The following is a 21,657-nucleotide window of genomic DNA, read 5'->3' on the forward strand; positions in this document are numbered from 1 at the left end:
GTGTATATACTAACTCTAAGTAGTAATGTTGCTGCTGTTGCCGTGATTCGCCGACATCACCAAAGTTCAATGTTCAATCACTGCTTCTGTTGGTGCGAAAGTACTGCTTCAGTAATGCGGTAGCGACGTAAGCTGCTCGGACTGTGACGTCATTGTTGAGTCATGACTGTCAGCGTCCTCTCGCCGGTGTTGTGTGCGTTTTGTCGTCATCGGTTTAGTGATTGGAATGTCTGGTTGAGAAGGTGGATGCATGTAGTGTAGTTAGTGTTTATTCATCAGCAGTGGTTCGGCGCTTGCGACACTCTTCGAATGTATGACCACGGAAGTTGCAATGGGTGCACCGTTTGGTACGCTTTGAGCCACGCACTGGACCTGTTTGCACAGCTTCTGATTCCAAGTCGTTGTGTTCGATGATGCGACCCTTCTCCAGCAATTCGCGGAAGGTCTTAAGGTCCTGACGCAGTATATTCCTGCGATACTTGATGTTCAACAGACCATAGACCAAATCCAATTCGGTTTCCTCGTCGTGACGTCCCTCTGGCAGTTGTGCGAGTAACGCACGCTTCTGACAGATGAATGTGTCAATAGCAACGCTGTCCTCTTGTTTCTTCTCAAAGACCTCCAAGTAAATCTGGTAGGCGGGCTTGGTGGGCGAGAAATGATCGCGTATTAAAGCAATGGCGTCCGCCCAAGTTTTCGCTTCTTTGCGCACGCCTTGCCACCAAGTGGACGCCAGACCGTAGAACAGCAAGGAAAGCCCCTTAAGTGCATCTTCATCGCTGATAGACTCGATTTCCTTGTATGTTACAATGGAGGTGATGAACTCCTCAACGGCTTCGTGGTCGCGCTGACCACCAAAACGGCTGGTGCAGTTGGTGAAGCTGCCCTTGGTTTGGACGGTAGCTGGAGCAGCACTGCTAGCGCCTGCTACGGCAGCCAAACGCACTGATTCGATTAGTGACTGCAGTTGATCGGCGGTCATTTGCACAACGGGTTGAGCCATTTTGTTGAAATGAACTTTGGACTTTGTTGATGAGAAATTAAAATAGCACGCACGTTAATAACTGTTTGCTGTTTTGTTGGAATAATTCACTGTTTGTTGTTGTTAGCAGCGAACAAAGCCAATAGTTGTTAGCGAATGTCTTCCCGCTACAAATAATCTTGACTAGCTGTGGTCGTAAGAGACTGAATTTCGTTGCGAAGGGATGTGGCTTTTATAGGCACAAAAGCTGAGAGAAAACTACTGTATGTGTAGGTATTTATGTATTAAGATATGTAGTTTTAGCAAAAGCTCGCTACGAATTTTCGAGGGCAGTGCAGCTGAAAAACCTGAAAACACACAGCGTAAATTGCTCTCTACGCGACGATGTGCATAATACACACTTACATTTGCATAAGTAGTAAATAATCGTATGTATTTAGTTTGCCGGCTAAATAAAACTGACGCACCAACCTTTTTGGACCGACTGAAAAAATGTGTATAATTATATTATATTTGTATAAATGTATGTTCGACTGCAAGTACATACATATGTACATATATCGGTTTACGCATACAATGCAAATATTATTCTTGGAATCGTTAACGATTTCTGTATATGATGAAATTATTTACGGCACACTAGTTAAAAAATGGTACCTACTAAAAAAAATCATAAAAACTTAATAATAAAGAATCGAGACTATGAAGCATTTTGTGCATTTTCGAGGCTCCTCGGTGGAACATGATCAGATGACCCCTATCTCATATTCAGGTGAACGGTGGAGTCTTTCAACTACAGATATATGTATATTAAGGAAATCATTGATCCGCTGATCTTTTTATTTAGGGCCAGTTATTGCTAGGTATACATACTGTATCCTTGGAGGAAGGTGTCCCTGTTATTTATTCCTAAATCGGACTACAGGCTCCTTGAATTATCTAAACCATGTTGACCTATTAGCCTTATTTCCTTTTCTCTCAAAACTTTAGAGTGACGAGAAAACGACGGATTCGGCTGCACAGTGTCTGGTTAGCAGGATCAAAAGCGCCTTCGGAGCCAAGGAGACTGCTCTGTGTACGTCTGTGGACATCGTGGGGGTTTTGGGTAATGCTTCTACATATCTCGGGGGCATTGGTCCAAGGACCCTATGTACTTCTGTTGGTTAGATCGACGCTATGCTTTGTGGGCGTAAAATAACATCGTCATTGGGCAACACTCAAGTAAAGATCAGAACCATGAGTGACTGCCCGCAGGCATGACTGGACCAAAGCATGTCTACTAGCTTGGTCAAATACTTCGGCCCTAAAACTTGGTATTTTAAATTTACGCTAGTTAGCAAGAAGAAGCAAAGTTTGGCGTGATATGTTAAACTCGCCCAAAATCACATAAGCCGTTACGGCGGCAATGAAGGAGAAACATTTGTAAAAACATTTTGGCACAACTTTGAAAACATTTCTCAGAATTCAAGCAACAGGTGCTTCTGAAAAAACCCCAAGTTTCATATCTTATCTTTTATAATTAACTATATTTTTTAGGTACACCTACATACATTTATAGTAGGGCGCAATATTTTTATGAATAAAACTCTCACCAAATACGTACGTACATAAATGCATTAATAAATAAATATATTTGTACAAACACACCGATGACTAATAAAATGCAGTGTTTTGTAGTAAACAAGCTGAAACAAACCATTTCACAACAGCTGAGCTGGCAGTGAAGTGTTGGAGCTTTTCGCTCCAAATGAGTCTCCCAAAAAAACAAAAAGAGAGAACAGCTCTCCAAGCATACGAATATCGAGATGGCAAACAGTCGCCTCTTGGCTGTAAAACTGCCAGCCACATTTTGTCGCGCGCTCGCTCAAAAATTAACGCAGAATTTTCGCAAAATGTCCACCGGTCGCATGTCCGATGAGCAATTCGAAAAGCTACTCGCCACAATTCGTGCGCTGGGTCCACAACATAACGAGCAGCAGCAACAAGCAAACAAATCAAAAGGCAGTTTTGGCAATTGTAATGTACGTTTCCATGGCCAACGCGACAATGACGCCGTCGAGGAGTTCATCAATGCCGTGGAGACCTACAAAGATATGGAAGGCATTAGCGATCAAGATGCATTGAAAGGTTTGCCACTTCTCTTCCAAGGTATTGCTTCTACTTGGTGGAAAGGTGTACGTCGTGACGCCAAGTCATGGCAAGATGCATTGACGCTGCTGCGAGATCATTTTTCACCAACAAAACCACCTTATCAACTTTATGTGGAGATTTTCGCATCAAAGCAAACAGATCACACGCCGATTGATACGTTCGTGTGTCAGAAGCGTGCGCTGATAGCAAAATTACCCGAAGGACGACATGATGTGGAAACAGAGCTGGATTTTGTTTATGGCCTGTTGGATTCGAAATATCAGCAGCAAATACCGCGACATGAAGTCAAAACTTATCGGGAACTGTTGGAGAAGGGACGCAATGTGGAGCGACACAACAGAAGGCAGTGGTGAGCGGCAAGCGGCGGAGTGATTAGAATAGTACCTACTCATAATTAATGTGTTCCCCATAAGATTTTAAGTGCATACGAAATACATAAATATGTTTGTACATACTTATATACATATGTATTTATATATTTAAGTGTATTTATAAGTTTTCATTGTAAGTTGAACAACACTTTTAATAAAATAATACTTTAAGTATACTATATATAACGCATATATATGTATGTACTTAAATTAACAAATTCTGAATCACAGATTTTCTTTTTTATTCCTCTCTAGTATGTATATATGTAGGCCATCACTTGTTCTTATTTGTGGGAATCCCCAAACATTAAAAATCATGAATAAAATGCAATTGGAACCAAAAAATAAATAAACAATTCTGAAAGCAGTGGCATTACTCCAACGCAATCGCTACAAGAAATACCCAGTCGGAAATGAAATAAATCCCTAGACCGCAGATATTTAATTTTCATTTTGATGCATAAAGAAAACATAAAATTTTCGTTAACCCAGCAGACTATTTGGAGACAATTTTGAGACTATTTCTGGACCATTTTGGGAATAGTTCAGGACTATTTAAGAAACATTTGGGACTTGTTTGGGATAATTTTGGAACTAGTTTAAGACCATTTTGGGCCTAGTTTTGTAGGACTAGTCCACAATCATTTTGGGACTATTAAGGGACCATTTCGTTCACGACTTTTTCAGAACCACTTAAGGACTACGTAGGGACAATTTGGAATAGTTCGGAATCATTTCGGGATAGTTCGAAACTAGACAAGAAATGATGCTTAAAAAGTCATGTAGTGGTCTCGCAAAAATAAGTAAAATTAAATGAAATTAATATTTAATGTTTAACCTAACCTATTGATGTACATATGTAACTGAATCACATAATGCTTTTCCAAGCATTGTTTGCTATTAACGAACCACGTCCAAGAAACAGTCCTTAGAGGAATCTGAGAGGGCATCTGTTTTGGAACAGGATAAGTCGATAAACGAATTGGTCGAAAATGTCACTCTATTGTATTAAAGTGCGGATTAGAGATCATATGGACAGGGACATTCCGCACTAGGGTATAAAGAAGATCTAGGGGGATTCAAGTGGACACCTGCTCAACCAAGCCAGAAGAAATCGCTTTGGCTTCGACTGGAGATCGTATATGATTCTTCTTCTTCTTCTTATTTGGCGCTGTAACCGCCTAAGCGATTTTGGCCGAGTCCAAAACAGCACGCCAGTCATTTCTCTTCTGTGCTAACTGACGCCAATTGAAAATGCCAAGTGAAGCCAAGTCCTTCTCCACCTGGTCTTTCCAACGCAGAGGAGGCCTTCCTCTTCCTCTGTTACCAGCATCGCGGCCCGCGTTGAATATTTTCAGAGCAGGAGCGTTTCTGTCCATCCGAACGACATGGCCAAGCCAGCGGAGCCGCTGAATTTTAATTCGCTGCACTATGTCTATATCGTTGTAAAGCTCATACAGCTCATCGTTAAATCGTCTGCGATATTCGCCATCACCAACGCGTAAAGGTCCGTAAATCTTTCGCAGAATCTTTCTCTCGAAAACTCCAAGAGCCGCCTCATCAGATGCTTTCATTGTCCATGCTTCCGCGCCATACACCAGCACAGGCATGATGAGTGACTTATAGAGTGTGATCTTTGTACGACGAGAGAGGACTTTACTTCTCAATTGCCTACTCAGCCCAAAGTAGCACTTGTTGGCAAGAGTGATTCTCCGTTGGATTTCAAGGCTGACATTATTATTGGTGTTAATGCTGGTTCCCAAATAAACGAAGTCGTCTACTTTTTCAAACTTGTAACTGTCAACAGTGACGTGGGTGCCAAGACGCGTATGCTCTGACTGTTTGTGTGCTGACAGGAGATACTTCGTTTTGTCCTCGTTCACCACCAGACCCATTCGCTTTGCTTCTCTATCCAATCCCGAGAAGGCAGAACAGACGTAGCCCTTGTTTTTACCGATAATATCGATGTCGTCGGCATACGCCAGCAATTGTACGCTCTTATAAAGTATTGTGCCTGAGCGGTTCAGTTCTGCGGCTCTTATTATCTTCTCCAACATAAGATTAAAGAAATCACACGAAAGGGAGTCCCCTTGTCTGAAACCTCGTTTGGTATCAAACGGCTCGGAGAGGTCCTTCCCTATTCTGACGGAGCTGGTGGTATTGCTCAACGTCATTTTACACAGCCGTATTAGTTTCGCGGGGATACCAAATTCAGACATCGCGGCATAAAGGCAACTTCTCTTCGTGCTGTCGAAAGCGGCTTTGAAATCGACAAATAGATGGTGTGTGTCGATCCTATTCTCGCGGGTCTTTTCCAAGATTTGGCGTATTGTGAATACCTGATCTATGGTGGATTTTCCAGGCCTAAAGCCACACTGATAAGGTCCAATCAGCTCGTTGACGGTGGGCTTCAGTCTTTCGCACAATACGCTCGATAAGACCTTGTAACCTATGCTTAGAAGGCTAATTCCGCGGTAGTTGGCGCGTATGGCGGGGTCGCCTTTCTTGTGGATTGGGCAGAGCACACTTAAATTCCAGTCGTCGGGCATGCGTTCATCTGACCATATTCTGCATACGAGCTGATGCATGCACCTCATCAGCTCCTCGCCGCCGTACTTGAATAGCTCGGCTGGCAGGCCGTCAGCTCCAGCAGCTTTGTTGTTTTTCAGCCGCGTAATCGCTATACGTACCTCGTCATAGTCAGGCGGTGGGACAGCTACTCCATCATCATCGACTGGGGACTCGGGTTCGTCTTCCTCACTACTTTCAGCGCTGCTACCATTCAGTAGGTTATAAAAGTGTTCCCTCCACAATTTAAGTATATTCTGGACATCGGTCACTAGGTCGCCATTGTTGTTCTTACAGGAGTTCGCCCCGGTCTTGAAACCTTCCGTAAGTCGCCTAACCCTCTGGTAGAATTTTCGGGCGTTCTTCCTGTCGGCCAGCATCTCAAGCTCTTCGCACTCACGTATTTCGGCCTCTCTCTTCTTATTGCGGCAAATACGTCTCGCTTCCTTCTTCAGTTCCCTATAACGGTCCCACATGGCTCGCGTTGCGCCCGATCGCAGCGTGGCCCTGTAGGCGGCATCTTTTTTCTCTGCGGCTTCTTGACATTCCTCATCGTACCAGTTGTTCTTTCGGGCTCGCTGAAATCCAACTACTTCTTCGGCGGCGGTACTTAATGATCGGGAAATGTGGTTCCACTGCTCGCGTACGTCGGATTGTTGAAGAGTGCTCTCAGAGAGCAGGTGTGTGAGTCGAGTGGCGAATAAATTGGCCGTCTGTTGTGATTGCAGCTTTTCGACGTTAAGCTTTCCTTGCATTGTTGGGCGCACATTTTTTGCTGCACAGAGGCGGTTGCGTATCTTGGCTACAACAAGATAGTGGTCCGAGTCGATGTTTGGCCCTCGGAGTGTACGTACGTCCAAAACGCTTGAAGCATGCCTTCCGTCTATCACAACATGATCGATTTGGTTTCTCGTTTTTCGATCTGGAGACAGCCATGTAGCTTGGTGGATGTTCTTATGCTGGAACCTAGTACTACATATTACCATATTTCGGGCCCCGGCGAAGTCGATCAGCCTCAGTCCGTTATCGGACGTTTCGTCGTGGAGGCTGAATTTTCCGACAGTGGCGCCAAAGATCCCTTCCTTGCCCACCTTGGCATTAAAATCGCCAAGCACGATTTTGACATCGTGTCGGGGGCAGCGCTCATATGTACGTTCCAAGCGCTCATAGAAGAGATCCTTGGACGCCTCATCCTTCTCTTCCGTCGGGGCATGGGCGCAGATGAGCGAGATGTTGAAGAATCTAGCTTTGATGCGGATTGTGGCTAGACGTTCGTCCACCGGGGTGAACGCCAGTACTCGGCGACGGAGTCTCTCTCCTACCACGAATCCAACACCGAATTTGCGCTCCTTTACGTGGCAACTGTAGTAGACGTCGCAAGGCTTCACGCTTACTTTACCTTGCCCCGTCCATCGCATTTCTTGGATGGCGGTGATGTCAGCCTTTGTCTTCCCGAGGACATCAACCAGCCGGGCAGAGGCACCTTCCCCATTAAGGGTCCGGATATTCCAGGTGCATACCCTTAAATCATAGTCCTTTATACGTTTGCCGTGGTCGTCATCAGAAAAAGGGGGTCTCATCCGAGGCTTGTTGGATTTTTTCATTGGGCGGGGTTTTAACGTGGCGGGACCCAAACCCAGCGCACGCGAAGTTTTACGCCTTCTCACTTTAGCTCGCTCCCAAACGGGTGTTTGGTTGCTACCCAGAGGATACGTGGATATAAATATCCGGACGTTGTGAGCTGCGATTTGAACCGTACGCACAAGAATCGCTTCTGGCCACTCCCAGGTGAATGGCAGTCAAAAGTTGTCCACTTCTGCGCACGGAACCATCCTCCATCGTATCGTATATGATTGGTCTTAGGAAATATCAGTCCAAAATTAAGAACGACAAAGAGATGTTATGTAGGAACTTCTGCAAAAAATTAGAAATCAGACAGGAATCCTCGGGATTTAGATGAGATCTCGTTAGAAATCATATTAACCTTGGGCACTTAAAGGACAAGGCAGGAGATAAGGCGATGAGCCAGGACGCTTCTTGTAGAAGATCTACGCAGTTGGTTGTTGCCTTCCTTGAAATTAACGGGGGTTCAAATAACGACCTTTCTAAGGCAATCGTAAACTGCCTAGATAAACTGAAAGTCGAAGTCGATCTTCTGCCATTTATCTATCGCTTGATATGTGACAGAAGAGGCGTACATCTAGAAAAGAGTGGGTGTAAGTTACCCATTTGGGAGTTCAGAAACTCTGTATGCACTTACGCAAGGATATCTGAACTTGGTTGCAAACTGGTCTGCGAACTGAGGACTAGGTGTGAACCCTAATTTATAAATTTAAATTCCCTAATATTAAATTTACCTCATAACTACCGCAACTCTAAAATTCTAAAAAGCTTTCACTTCCTCCTAAATTTAATGACCATTTCCAACCGATACTGGGTCCAACTGGAAATTTTACTACCCATATACCTTTACGGGAATCAGTGCCCACTGACCTATTCACGGGCGGATCGAAATTGGTTAAGCAGCACTGCCGCTTTTTTTATCCACAGCAAGCTCACCGGATACTTTTCTCTGCGTGTTGAGCTTTTTACGAAAAGCCTGCTCCACTACTCTGAGGATTTTCCGTACGGAGAGGTACCTTGTTACTAATGTTGGCGCATGCCGTTTCATCTGCCTTGGTCCTCCGTGGACATTTTGCTTTTCTTCTTCTTCTCAATCAACTTCCGCAGGAAAAACTTCTTATGGTTTTACAGCACTGTGCTGGCACTGGTACAGGCCGCCACGACATGTCGTTCTGAAAACTATATCAGATACTAGAAGAAACCCCGCACCAGTCAGCAAATGACCTAACGATGATTTTTCTTTTTAGTTGAGACACTCATCCACACCTGAATGCATATTGACCACCCTTTTCCTCAGTAATAATACAGTAAAAATTTTGTTGTGAGGGCTTTTGTTCTTTTGTTTTAAGCCCCCTTTGTTTTTATTATTCCTTTTCAAGGTATATTTTTTGTGTTTGTTTTTACTTCTTTTTTCTTTTGCCAATCTTAATGCTAAATATTTACAAAAATTTTAGTACATATATGTGTGTATGTATGTATATATATGTTCCTATAGGAACTCTGAAAAAAGACAGTCTTCAGAACAAATATTTCTCATTTTGAACTGGAATGTCTAAGCTCGCAATGCAGTGATTCTTCTAAAATCTTAGCTGGTGGTACTACCCACCGCCATTCATCCGAAATATGGGCCAGATCCTCCACATTTTGGCGCTCTCGGCAAATATACGATGGGATTGAATACTACAATTGGCTATCGCGAAATGAGAAATATTTGTTCTGGTTTTGCGATAGCTTAGATCGTCGCAACATTTTTGGAGGAAAAATGAGCGACGGATCTAAGCTAAGGTTTTTGAGTGAATGCTTTGGCGCATTTGGGGGTAGGCGTGCCATACACCTGACGTTGCGAAGAAGTACGAACCACTCGCAGATCGCCAGTTTGGCGTGCCAATTGTACGAATGGCGACAGCATAGCCATCGTTGTACAATTTAATTCAGCCGTAGCTGCAAATCTTAAAAGATTTATTTGTTTAAAATCGCGAAATTGCGATTTTGGTTTTGTCACATACAGACTTACTGCCAACATAAAGTGAAAAGAATCCACTCGTCTACCAAATGAGAGGAATACAGAGCGATTGGAACCATTCGCCTCCCCACACACTCAGCGAATACCTCCGAAGAGACATACACCAAAATGTGAGAGGATCGCGAATGCACCTCCTACTCTGCAATGCCGCTCAAATGGACAGACGCGAATGATAAATTCGAAACACAAAGTGTCAGGCAGCACTTCCATATGCAACGGGTTTGGTTTTGCCACATTTTAGAGCGGATATCAGAGTGCAAAAGTCATGTTCATGGCTAGGGTAGAACAGTTGCAGCTGAGAATTGGCAGCAATAGCCTAACTCACACTGAGCCCACCAAACAAGTGAAGGAACGCCGAGACGTTAATCCACCTGCCAACCGGTCTTCAGTATGAGTTATTCCAATTGCAACAAAGGCAAAAGCCAACTACAGTTAAACCCCCACTCCTTGACTATTGCACTGCCGTTATCAGCAGAAAAATGCAGCGGGTTTTGAGTCACTCCCCTTGCCAACGACGTCTATTATGAAATATTCCACCCTGCCTCTGAACTTAACAAATCAAACAACAAATCAAAGCTCTCTTCCATCAAACGAGAAGCAGTAACCCCGTTCCCTTGCACTCTAAGCGCTTTGGTATCTATGCGCTTGTTGAGCAGCTGAAAAACTCCGTAAAGCTTTCAGCTTCCCCATTACATGCTCATTAAACCACTGCGCTTCTAGTCGCAGGAGAAGAGAATTCACTCACATTTCGAATGAAGAAAGAAACTCGATTATTGTGAGATATGTTAAGCGAAGCAAAGAGCTGCTATTACCGTTGAAGCGCGGCTGGTTCGAGTTGTGACTCGGTTCACTTGGTTTGTTTTCATTCTTGATAATCTTCATTAATTGAAGAACCTATGTACATATGTATGTATGTATGTATGTTCGGCAATGAAGGAACTCCATTGCTGGCGTCCGCAGCCATCTGTAGCCGTGCTCGACACAGCGTGTATCCGCGTGTGCGGCTGAAAAGCTGTGATGGTGAACCTAAGTTGTCTCCACTATCTGCTCCTCAATTAGAAGTAATAAAGTTTCCAAGGTGAAGCCGTCAAAGCACTACGAAAGTGCAAAGAAGACTTTGCCCCGTAAACNGTTGGAAGGGAATGTAAACAAAAGTATTTTATGACGTCAGCGATTAGGTGGATGCTGTCAAATCGACGAAGAGAGGGTTAGCGGTCCGCGAATGGCGCGACCTTTCTTTTCTGGATCGTGCAAAAAGCACTATTTCCTGTAAAAACGTCAGACAGTTTGTTTACATGTCATTGGTACTATACTGATTTGGCTGAAATATCACTAAATAATTATTAAAATCTATACATATTCAAATATTTCGTTGTTTACTTCCATTTTTTAACAAATATAAGGTTCNGAAAACAGCTGATCCCATTTGGTCGCCTTTATAATTTGGGTGACCATATTTGGAAAAAACTAAACCATATTTAGAAATGAGGAAATGATAACAAATATAAATGTAAAACAAAGAAAGATTATTATAAATAATTTGTTTCAAGCCAGATTTAACGAATCCACAACTATATTTTTCAAACAACAAAAAAAAATCGTGTTTAGGTTGTTTTCTTTTAAAACTTTGAAAGCAAAAAAGAAATACGGCCACCTTTGGCACGCACAGCTGTCATCGCCCAGCAGGGCGATAGAAATAAATCTATCGCCATGAAACGCCGCCAAGCGAACTTCGCATTTCGCTTTGGCTGTGTTCAATTTCATATGCTTGCGGGTGTTCTAATTTTGACAACGCGAATTTCGCTGTGGTGAGTTCGCCGTTCGCCAGCATTGTATTTCAGCTATGAATCCTGTAACTTCTTACTAGGAACAGTTACTCAGTTACTCTCTCAAATGTGTTCCCACTTTACAGGAACGACTTCCTGTAAGGTCGGTGTTATGCAGACAAACTTTTGTTTGCCAAATTAAATGGCGGCTGCTTAGTTTGCTCGGAGGTGGTTATGTCGAGTTTGGCACAGGGTTGCACGTTCATTATGGTTTTCATGGCTATTGCCAACACGAAATGAGAATTTCAGATGTACATAACGCGCAAAATTTAAAATTTTTGTATATGACAACACCGAATTTGCTGCAGTTTGACCAAACAAAATTAGTTTGCTGTGAGAGTCGCCAAACTCGCTCTCTCCGAGTTTGCTGCAACAACAATTGCACGCAGTTTGCCAAACAAAATTTCTGCATAACACCGACCTAAGTTCTGACTAAATCCTGTAAACCGGACTGCTATTGGAACAGACTAGTTATATTCTCTCAAAGCCCGCCTACTCAGAACGGAGCTATATGCAAAACTACTGTAGACACCGGAGCCCGATTTATGTGCACAAGAAATGTTGCACATCTTTGACAAAAAAAAAGGGGGACTTCCGCCAACCCAAAAAATCGTTTAAACTTAGTGGTACTATTATGTTCTATTTGTTAGCCACGGGTAATAGCGCAATTTTTATGGCGCTAGCTCAATAACGCCGGCGTGAACTGTGGTGTCAGCACACTAACTCAGCGCAATAGGACAGTGTAGGTACTGATTTCAACACGGCGCCATCTGAGTGTCATCAGAGTACCCCTAGTAGCGTCTTACCTATTATTTCTTCAATTTTCGGCGCTGAGCAACGCTTGTACCGCCAACCGAATTTAGCTGCTAAGAATGCAGTAAATGCCACTATATTCTCATAATTCTTGAGTAAAAGCTTTAAATTTGCCAAGATACATAAGTTTCTGGCGTCAAAAGCAAAGAAAAAGTGCCTCTAATTTATCAAAGAATTAAGGCGAATTGTTTGTATGTCTCATGTGTTTCTTGGTGTTAATGGCGCTGGTGCTTTTAATATATTGGTGTTGGCGCAGCAGCTGCAGCTACGGTGTTGACGCAATTGCGCCACGCGGCGCAGTGTTACCCATGCCTACTATTTGTGGAATTATACTTAAGCGCGGCGGTAGGCTGCCGAATATCCTAACTCATGTGGCCCGTATACAACCCTAACTGCCGTCCCTAAATTGGAGCGCTAAGCGTTGCGTTATCCATTGTCGACGAGTGTCAGCGCGCGCTATCCCCAAATCAACGCGTCGTAATTTTTGACGTTTTCTCAGATCCTCTCGTTTTTATTCTCGTTTCCTCTTTCACTTTTTTGTCCTTTCTCTTTCTTTCCGTCTTCCGCATCCAACTTCAACACGTAACGCCCTGTCAAAAATGAAAATTCCATTTGCTCGGCGTTAGCGCCGCGTTATTGTGGGATGCTTCATACAAATTGTATGGGCATGAGGATTTTTGACAGTTGTTTGGCGCTTGACGCGCCAATTTAGGGATGGCAGTAAGAGAATACACAACTTACTGCCGTCCCTAAATTGGAGCGCTAAGCGTTGCGTTATCCATTGTCGACGAGTGTCAGCGCGCGCTATCCCCAAATCAACGCGTCGTAATTTTTGACGTTTTCTCAGATCCTCTCGTTTTTATTCTCGTTTCCTCTTTCACTTTTTTGTCCTTTCTCTTTCTTTCCGTGTTCCGCATCCAACTTCAACACGTAACGCCCTGTCAAAAATGAAAATTCCATTTGCTCGGCGTTAGCGCCGCGTTATTGTGGGATGCTTCATACAAATTGTATGGGCATGAGGATTTTTGACAGTTGTTTGGCGCTTGACGCGCCAATTTAGGGATGGCAGTTATTAGTAAAACCCTGACCTGACGTTGCGGGGCTAGTAGCGACTCATACCGGGCACTGACAGGTTGGCCACCACACAAGAAGGCATAGCATTACCTACAACGACTTCTGTGGATGCTGAAGAAACGTTAATGAACAGGAAAAAGTAGAACACCCTCTTTCCAAATGTCCAACTTTAATGAGGAACATCAGGGCGCATCCATAAAAGGTGGTGGATATTGCGCCTTGGAGGAACATATGAGTTCATATCGTTTATTGCATCATGGGTTATTTAAATATAAGATATGCAACCGTGTGTTTGTACCAAACAACCAAGATTGATTGGTAGGTTGTTTAACCAATCCCACCAAAAAACAATCAGCTGTTCAGCACAAAATGTAAACAAACAAGCAAATGCAACAACAATTTCAATAAACAAGCAGCAGTGCTGCAAATTGTTTGGCATATATAAGGTTCTTTCCCGTACGCATCGCGGGATCCCGCCGGTGCCCAAAATAGCCTAGAAATCATTCCCGTACTCAACAAAATGGGTAATAGAGAGCGAAAATTGGAACGTATTGGATCGTAAGTGTCTTCTTCTTCCTGTCCGAAACATCTTTCTCCAGGTAAAAATGGATAAAGCGTCAAAGTGCATATCAGCTGTTTTGTGTTTACATGTTGCATTAGCTTGGTGCTTTTAAGGAATAGTGTATGTATTTTCAATCTTTATATTCCCAAAATCTAGTTTGTGAAACAAAAATTCTGTTTCCAAGAGTTTGTATTTAAGTGAAAAAATAAATAAAAGCAGCGCGAATAAGCTGTATCTCAAATTCTGGGCACGAAATGCGATTTTTTCGTTCCCGTGCTTCTGGATTATGTTCCATTTTTGAGAGCAAGCTTTTCTCTTATTCTCTAATTACTGGATCCGGTCCGGATTGTTAGGGAAACAACCTATAAACAAAGTTGATCTGAAAACCAACGAAAGTTAAATGGCATTCAAACAACAATCCACAATTAAATTTAAGTGCCATTTAAATATTCATTTAAAATTGGCCCTAACGCTTTAATATTTAAATTTTTCTTATCAGGAGAATACATTAATAACACGTATTTCTTTAAATGTGATGCAAAATTCTTATAATCTTATACTATTTCGCCAAAAATCAGGTCACACCACGATCAAGATGGAAATATTCCTCTTACTCGTGATGCATAGACTTACTGAGTGTTTATTTTACCTATTATCCTGCCCAAAGTATTTTCTGTTTGTCAGCGGAAATGCATTGAATAAGAAATACTGAAAGTGTAGTCGCCTTGTAAGTGTCAAATGTTTTAAAGACGTACGGCAGCGCTACACAGAGTTGTATGAAAGTGCATTTTCAAGCTAGGGTGCGCCTACACACCAAACTGTGCCTGACAATTCTCAGGTGATTGCGTTAACCCCGAAGACGCATGCCATTATATACCTAGAAATATATATAAAACTGGAAATGATTTGTATTACCTCATCTCTGTGCAGATATATGTACAATTCAAATCAAAGTTTTATCGTTCAAGTATCCCTTCATAACAAATTTAGTTCCTTTTTTGGTTTCAGATACTCCGCTAGCTACTCCGTAGAGGGTGCGCAAGGGAACCCTATTCTTATTTTTCAGTGCAGTTGTTGGTGGACGGTTTGACAGCGCGATGACAGCTCGTAGCGCTACGGAAATTTGCAAATGGCGACGGTGGGGCCAGGAAAGGTTGGTTGGTATTTGCTTTGTGCAAAAAATTAATAATTCAGTATTTAGTAAACAATTAATAGAATCATTTCGTAATGGAAGTGGTACTGGAACATATACCGTCCATGAAAATGAATGGGTTTAAGAGAAAACGGTGCTGAATATGTAAATATGATTGCAAAGTACAATGACCAGAACCGTGGAGCACCTGACTGTCGCAATATTATGAAATGATTTTATATATGTGTATGGATTGGGCATAATATGTTTCTAAACTTTCCTTTATGATAGCCAACCAAATACAGCTTCCTTATTTCTGATACATCCTAATTGGTCTGTATTCATCTTTGGGTGCGGGGGACAATCGAAATTCAAGATCGACGGTGTTGTAAAAAGCTGATAGCATGACGACTAGCAGTGAGGACGTGCTATTGCAAATGGGGGAAGTGCGTTACAAAAAGGGCGACGGAACGCTCTATGTAATGAACGAGCGTCTTGCTTGGATGGCAGAGAACCGCGATACTGTGGCAGTGTCGCATCGATTTGCCGATATCAAAAGTAAATACTTCTTTAGTTTTCCCTGCAAAGCTAGTAAATATTTGATTGAATGTATTTTTCTTAAAAGTGCAGAAAATATCACCTGAAGGCAAGCCTAAGGTGCAACTTCAGGTCGTATTGCATGACGGTAACAGTTCCACATTCCATTTCGTCAACCGTGATGGCCAGCAGGCGATGCTGGCTGACCGTGATAAGGTGAAAGAACTGCTGCAGCAGCTGTTGCCAAACTTTAAAAGAAAAGTGGATAAGGAATTGGAAGAGAAAAATCGTATACTTTCGGAAAATCCAAATCTTTTGCAACTTTATAAGGATTTAGTAATAACACAAGTACTCACCAGTGAAGAATTCTGGGCCACACACGCCAAGGAGCATGCCATGAAAAATGTTAACAAAAAGCAAGATATTGGTAAGTATCAAATTCATTTATGGCTGCTATATCATTTTTGATTTCAACAACACATACTTATTATTAGGTGTATCTGGTGCCTTTCTTGCTGATATCAAACCACAAACGGATGGTTGCAACGGCCTGAAATATAATTTAACACCCGACATAATCTTATGCATTTTTAAGACCTATCCCGCTGTAAAGCGAAAGCACCAAGAAAATGTACCAGCCAAATTGTCGGAGGCGGAATTTTGGACAAAGTTTTTCCAGTCGCATTATTTTCATCGTGATCGTATTACAGCGGGCTCTAAAGACATATTTACGGAATGCGGGAAAATTGATGATCAAACGTTAAAAGCTGCTGTACAACAAGGTGCCGGAGATCCGCTGCTCGATCTTAAACAGTTTGAAGATGTGCCGCTAGAAGAAGGTTTCGGCAGTGTTAATGGAAATCGCAATATAGCTAATAGTGGCAACATTGTGCACCAGAATATGATAAAGCGATTTAATCAGCACTCCATAATGGTGCTTAAAACTTGCGCAGATGTAGCTGGCAGTTCTACTTCAACGGCCAATGGACCTGCTAAAATTAAAGATGCAAGAAGCACAGAGCATGCTACTGCAAATGGTGGTACTGAAAAATCAAAACATTCAAAGGATGGCAAAGGGACTGATGCTGATAATCATGTCGCAGCCCATGCTGCCGCTGGAAGTCCACTTAGACCAACAAAACGCCAACGTATTATGGAAAAAATACACTTTGAAGATCTTGGTGATCCACTAATAGAGTCAGCTGATGCTAATGATGCCAATAAAAAACCTAAGAAATCACAACAGCTGTCACTAGCAAAAGAGGAACGTTATTTACACGGTCCAGTGCCAATTACTGGCTATGATATGCAAGAGGATCCGCGACGCATGGAAGAAGTGCAGTATCATTTAATGCGTGCCACAGAAACTTGGACACAGCGTACACCGCATAAAGTTTTGGTTAGCTCAACGGCAGCGGTAAATGCGCTCGGCGAGCTGAGTCCGGGTGGTGCGCTTATGCGTGGCTTCCATGACCAATCAGCTGGACGTAAGTGCTTGTTGAATATATATGGCTTACTAGAATTAAATTCTTCTAATTTACTTTTGTTTGTACTATATAGAGTTAGTGCCACCTGACTTCGAAAAGGACTTGCGTAATCTATATTTATCATTGTCAGAATTGTTGAAACATTTCTGGAATAGCTTCCCACCAACAACCGCAGAAGCCGAGGAAAAGGCTATGCGCATGCACGAGGCTCTCCAACGTTTCAAAATGGCCAAACTTGTGCCGTTCGAGGTATTTGCTTGGATCTCATATGATCGTCGAATTTATATTTTTATTTACCTAAATTTTGCTTATGTTGTTTCATTTTTTTCAGAGTCGCGCATTGCATGAATTATCACCATTGGGTGCATCGTTGACGCAGCATTTGAATCGTTTATTGCAGGCGGCAAATGCAAAATTTGTTACATGGCAGGACCGCAAAATGCGCCAGCATAGGTAGCAACCGTTAGTTCATTTGCATGCGCCAGCTTTGGTTGTTACCAGTATGCAGCGACAAAGCAGCAATAATGTCAACTATACCTAAAAATCAACGCAGTCTCGCTACATATACATAATTATAAATGCTAAAAGCTCATTAAAATAGTTTACTTTCACCTATTCAAACAATTTATAAGTTATCAGTTCAGTTATTTAATACAAACATAATTTTCTGTTCGTTCTATTATTACAAAGGTTTACAAAACAAAGTTAATCCATATTAAACCAAACTTATATATCCGTATGTTGTTCGGCATGCTGAATGCTAAACCGGGTTCCCTTAGCCTTCATCACGTCAGGTTCGTGATCAATTGAAGGCCAAGTAGGGTAAAATTCATTGAATAAACCTGATTTTTTTTTTGTAAACCTGTGTTAATTACACAAAAATGAAAAGAATATTATGTTCTAAATAGTTCGTTAACATTGATATAAAATAAAAGATAATTAGAATTAAAAACTACATTAAAAATACATACATATCGTCACTCTTATGCCAGAAGCATGAATGTGCAAATTTACCTTTGGATGTTCTATGTTAAACAAGAAAACGCCCCAATATTCTTCATCTTTCCAACAACCCGACATACATTTGGATTCGAGAAAACCCTATGGCTAAAGTTGCAAGTGAAATGCTGAGTGCTGTTAATTTTGAACTTTGATTGATAATTCAAAGTATGGAGAAAATTCATTGCTTTGCGTTGGGAAGGTTGAAATAATTTTCTAAGAATCGTGCCTCTATTAAATTGAGTTTGTTGACATTTATAATTAGAAGCACATTAACGCGTCTTGCTGCTTCCAAATTGAAGAATGAAAAAGTAAATATAAGTATTTATTCTCAAGCAGTAATTCCGTACGTATAGCGGTCCAAACAGTGTGTCGAAGGATAGATTTAGTTGAAGTTTTGATTTATAAGTGAATAGACGCGAAAGCGCTCTTTAGTTATTTAAAAAAAAAAAAAAACGAAAAAACGAGTTATAGATTTTTGAAATGGCTTTATTCCAGCGAATTACAGCTTTGTGCTTAATAATATTAAGTTTGTTATATTGTTGTAACTTGTGTGTTGGCACTCTATTTTTTCCCACCAATACCGTACTTGGTGTAAGTATCAGAAGCTATTTATGATTAGATATGTATATTACTCGCGTTTGTTGAATGCTCACCAAGTAACTTTTTTTTTATAAATATAGCTTATTTTCGCCATTGCAGTGCCATTGGAATTGCCGCATCGTAATGTCTTTCTGTCATATAATTTTGAAGCCAACTATAATTTACCCGATACATGGGGTATACCACCGATTGCGGTTAGTAGTACCCAATGTGTTGGTTGTTTAAACATATAATTTCGTGAGTAAAACCTCTTTTCAGACTGGTATTGAAGATGATAACATTTTCAATCTGCCTGAGGCTGCGCGCCAAATGTCACAGTCAGTAGCTAGTTGTGCTAACTGCACGGATCCAACCACAACAACAACTATAAAAGCGCCAACAACCACTACTGTTACAAAAACAACAACAAAGCCAAAGGTGAATGCCACCGACAATGGGAGCGCAGAATCACAGCATCAGCATAGGGGAAAGAGTACAATAAATTCCTTGCTAACGCGCACACGCGTCTACCATATACTCGGTGATCTATTCAAAAAGTAAGTAGGCTAGAAATGGAAGTATTTTTAACCGACTTAAAATAAGGAGGAGGTTATCAATTTGTCGAAATATTTTTTCTATGTATGTTACCGCATAAATTTGAACCACGTAAACCAATTTCTATAATGCTTTTTTTAAAGGAAAGGTGGTACCTCAGAGGTGGTCCCATACTAATTTGGTTTACATCCGATCATTGTATCATGAAATTAACGACAATCTTAAATTAGTATATTAGAATTGAAGTCAGTTTTGTTTTTTGCTTAAAAATTGTTGCTTAAAAAAGATTAGTGTAAATTTCTCAGTTCACACTTTCTCTGTGAATCTCGACGATGAATATTGGCCCACATTATGATCAATTAGGTTTTTGGTATTTTTAATATATGTACATACGTATGTACATATAAGCAAGTTTACTTATGTACTGTAAACACTCTAATTATTAACGCACGCAAATACGACTAATGCTTTCAATGACGCTACTGCAAGCTCGTAGCAAATCTATGTATTGTAAGTACTATCTTTGCCTTAGTATAAGTCGAAATGCCCTATTTATCATTTTTGTTTCTTCACAAACAATCTTTTATCATTATTATGTGCCAAATATGTACTCCGCGGCCTCTTGTGTCGTCTATTGGTCATGACTATTCACCCCATACCTGATCATACCTTCGAAGGCTTTTAAATTAGGCTAGCACTTCTATGGGCTTTTTATTCCTAACTCCAAATGCTAGTCTGCACCTACGTACATAGTAAGGAAAAGAGTTAATAATAACAAGTAAATTTTTAAGCAAAAAACAAAACGGACTTCAATTCTAACCAAACCTTTCCTTAAAAAGAAAAGAAAAATAGTTATAGAAATCGGTTAACGTGCTTCAAAGTTAAACAAAAAAAAAAATATTCTGGCGAATTCATAACCTCCTCCTTTTTTTGAAGTCGGTTAAAAATGAGTTCGCCTGCGCTACGAAGAACTTTCTATAGCGAGTTTGTCGCTTAAATCTTCTGTTCAATGTGTTTGTTTGTACATACATACATACATAATGCATAGGCTTGTAGATTAAGCTGTTTCACTAAACATAGTTTTCTTTTAACATAAAAAAAAAAGTGTATATTTATGATGTGGCTAAACATACGATTTACATACATAATGAATAACATTGAGCAAGTGGCCTGGCACTCTGGCAAAACAGTCGTTGTTAGGCCACTTGCTCAATTTGGTCAATACCTATAATGTTATTAATTGTGTGAATACTCCTATTATATTAATTTACTTAAATATTTTCCATTTTTCAGAAGCGGCTACAATGGAGAACCCTGCCTACTAAGTTTAATTTGCGAGACAAACTTCTCAAGTATAGGTGAGGTCAACGGCATACTGGGCACATTAGTTCATATACTCTTTTCGTGAGTAAACTTTGTTTCAACAACCCAATTTAGCTGCTGCTAAAAGCACTTTAATTTATCATTTTCAGTCCAAGCACATCTGAGTACGAAAATCTGCCACTTTCCTACTATCAAGCCGAAGTGGACGGTGCTCATGGCTTTTGTGAACACTATGCGGCTGAATGCGAAGAGAATCCGTTGCATTTGATTTCAGCGCGATTGGGTGATATTATCGATGATTTTATGAGTAGTAAATAGAGGAGAAAAATAAAGTTGAAACAATAAAAAAAACAGGGAAAAGGCCAATTAAATATTTTAATGTGCTCTCAATTAAAATCCATATTTTTCAACGCCTTTCAAATCACGAAGTTTACATAAATCCACTAGATCAAGATGAGATTAACACGGCAATAAAATAAAAAGGTGCTTTGTGGACAGAGTACCCGCTAAGCTCTTCAAAGTGAAGAGCTGGTTGGTTGCATATATTTATATACGTACATACGTACGCTTAGCAAATTTCTCTTATTTTATACCTGTTTATAGATGGCATGTATTTAGTAGTGAAATATCTAGGCATAACTCTGGCCACGAAGATTATGTGCGGACATTAAAACAGTCTGCTGTGATAGCCAAGCTGCTTCAAAGGTATTGGAAACCGCTTGGCTTAACTTCGTTACAAATGGAGCAGGCTTAAAAACATTATGTCACGTATAAGGCTCATGAGGAGTACAATAATGCTAACTGAAATACAACACAAACAATGTGAGAAAAATTTGAGAAAATGTTTAGTTTCAAATGATAAACAATGCTGAAAATCCAATTGAGCAATACGATTTTCCCAAACGTTTGAAAATTTTTCTCTAACATTGTTTATCAATTCAGGAACGGTTTGAGAAACATTTTAGAAAAAAATTGTTAGCATTCCGTTCCGTTCCATCTGTGTCCACATGCCACAGATGTCCAAGTCCATCGGTAGTCTGCTACATCAG

General features: G+C 41.0%; 4 protein-coding genes and 1 long non-coding RNA gene across 7 annotated transcripts; 3 read left to right on the forward strand and 2 right to left on the reverse strand.

Annotated features, from left to right (window-relative positions):
* On the reverse strand, positions 1–1,197 carry LOC108363865 (uncharacterized). The gene has a single exon (XM_017617378.1). It carries the CDS (start codon positions 1,001–1,003, stop codon positions 269–271), a length of 735 nt encoding a protein of 244 aa, XP_017472867.1. The 5' UTR covers positions 1,004–1,197; the 3' UTR covers positions 1–268.
* A 1,425-nt stretch (positions 1,198–2,622) lies between these two features.
* Positions 2,623–3,725, forward strand: Arc2 (Activity-regulated cytoskeleton associated protein 2). Its single transcript, XM_017617379.1, has one exon. The coding sequence runs from the start codon at positions 2,788–2,790 to the stop codon at positions 3,484–3,486; it is 699 nt and encodes a 232-aa protein (XP_017472868.1). The 5' UTR covers positions 2,623–2,787; the 3' UTR covers positions 3,487–3,725.
* Positions 3,726–9,117: 5,392 nt separating this feature from the next.
* On the reverse strand, positions 9,118–10,842 carry LOC108363867 (uncharacterized). The gene is made up of 2 exons (XR_001847667.1): positions 9,857–10,842; positions 9,118–9,804 (listed from the first exon to the last, which is right to left on the reverse strand). It is a non-coding gene; the product is annotated as an uncharacterized LOC108363867 (long non-coding RNA).
* Positions 10,843–15,037: 4,195 nt separating this feature from the next.
* Positions 15,038–18,129, forward strand: Tfb1 (transcription factor B1). 3 transcript variants are annotated; one of them, XM_017617380.1, is made up of 6 exons: positions 15,038–15,146; positions 15,417–15,683; positions 15,751–16,089; positions 16,157–17,149; positions 17,223–17,398; positions 17,481–18,129. In XM_017617380.1, the coding sequence occupies exons 2-6, from the start codon at positions 15,530–15,532 to the stop codon at positions 17,604–17,606; spliced, it is 1,788 nt and encodes a 595-aa protein (XP_017472869.1). In that variant the 5' UTR covers positions 15,038–15,146; positions 15,417–15,529; the 3' UTR covers positions 17,607–18,129. The 3 variants fall into 3 exon arrangements, with proteins under 3 accessions (XP_017472869.1, XP_017472870.1, XP_017472871.1); XM_017617381.1 differs by having other exon boundaries at positions 15,067–15,150; positions 17,481–17,737; XM_017617382.1 differs by lacking the exon at positions 15,038–15,146 and having other exon boundaries at positions 15,596–15,683; positions 15,756–16,089; positions 17,481–17,737.
* A 643-nt stretch (positions 18,130–18,772) lies between these two features.
* LOC108363885 (uncharacterized) lies at positions 18,773–21,220 on the forward strand. The gene is made up of 5 exons (XM_017617408.1): positions 18,773–18,787; positions 18,832–18,945; positions 19,010–19,287; positions 20,579–20,689; positions 20,758–21,220. Exons 1-5 carry the CDS (start codon positions 18,773–18,775, stop codon positions 20,924–20,926), a joined length of 687 nt encoding a protein of 228 aa, XP_017472897.1. The 3' UTR covers positions 20,927–21,220.
* Positions 21,221–21,657: the final 437 nt, after the last annotated feature.

This window comes from Rhagoletis zephyria, unplaced genomic scaffold, assembly GCF_001687245.7.
Source record: "Rhagoletis zephyria isolate East Lansing unplaced genomic scaffold, Rhagoletis_zephyria_1.1 Rzeph_scaffold_01401, whole genome shotgun sequence".
NCBI classification, from domain to species: Eukaryota; Metazoa; Arthropoda; class Insecta; order Diptera; family Tephritidae; genus Rhagoletis; species Rhagoletis zephyria.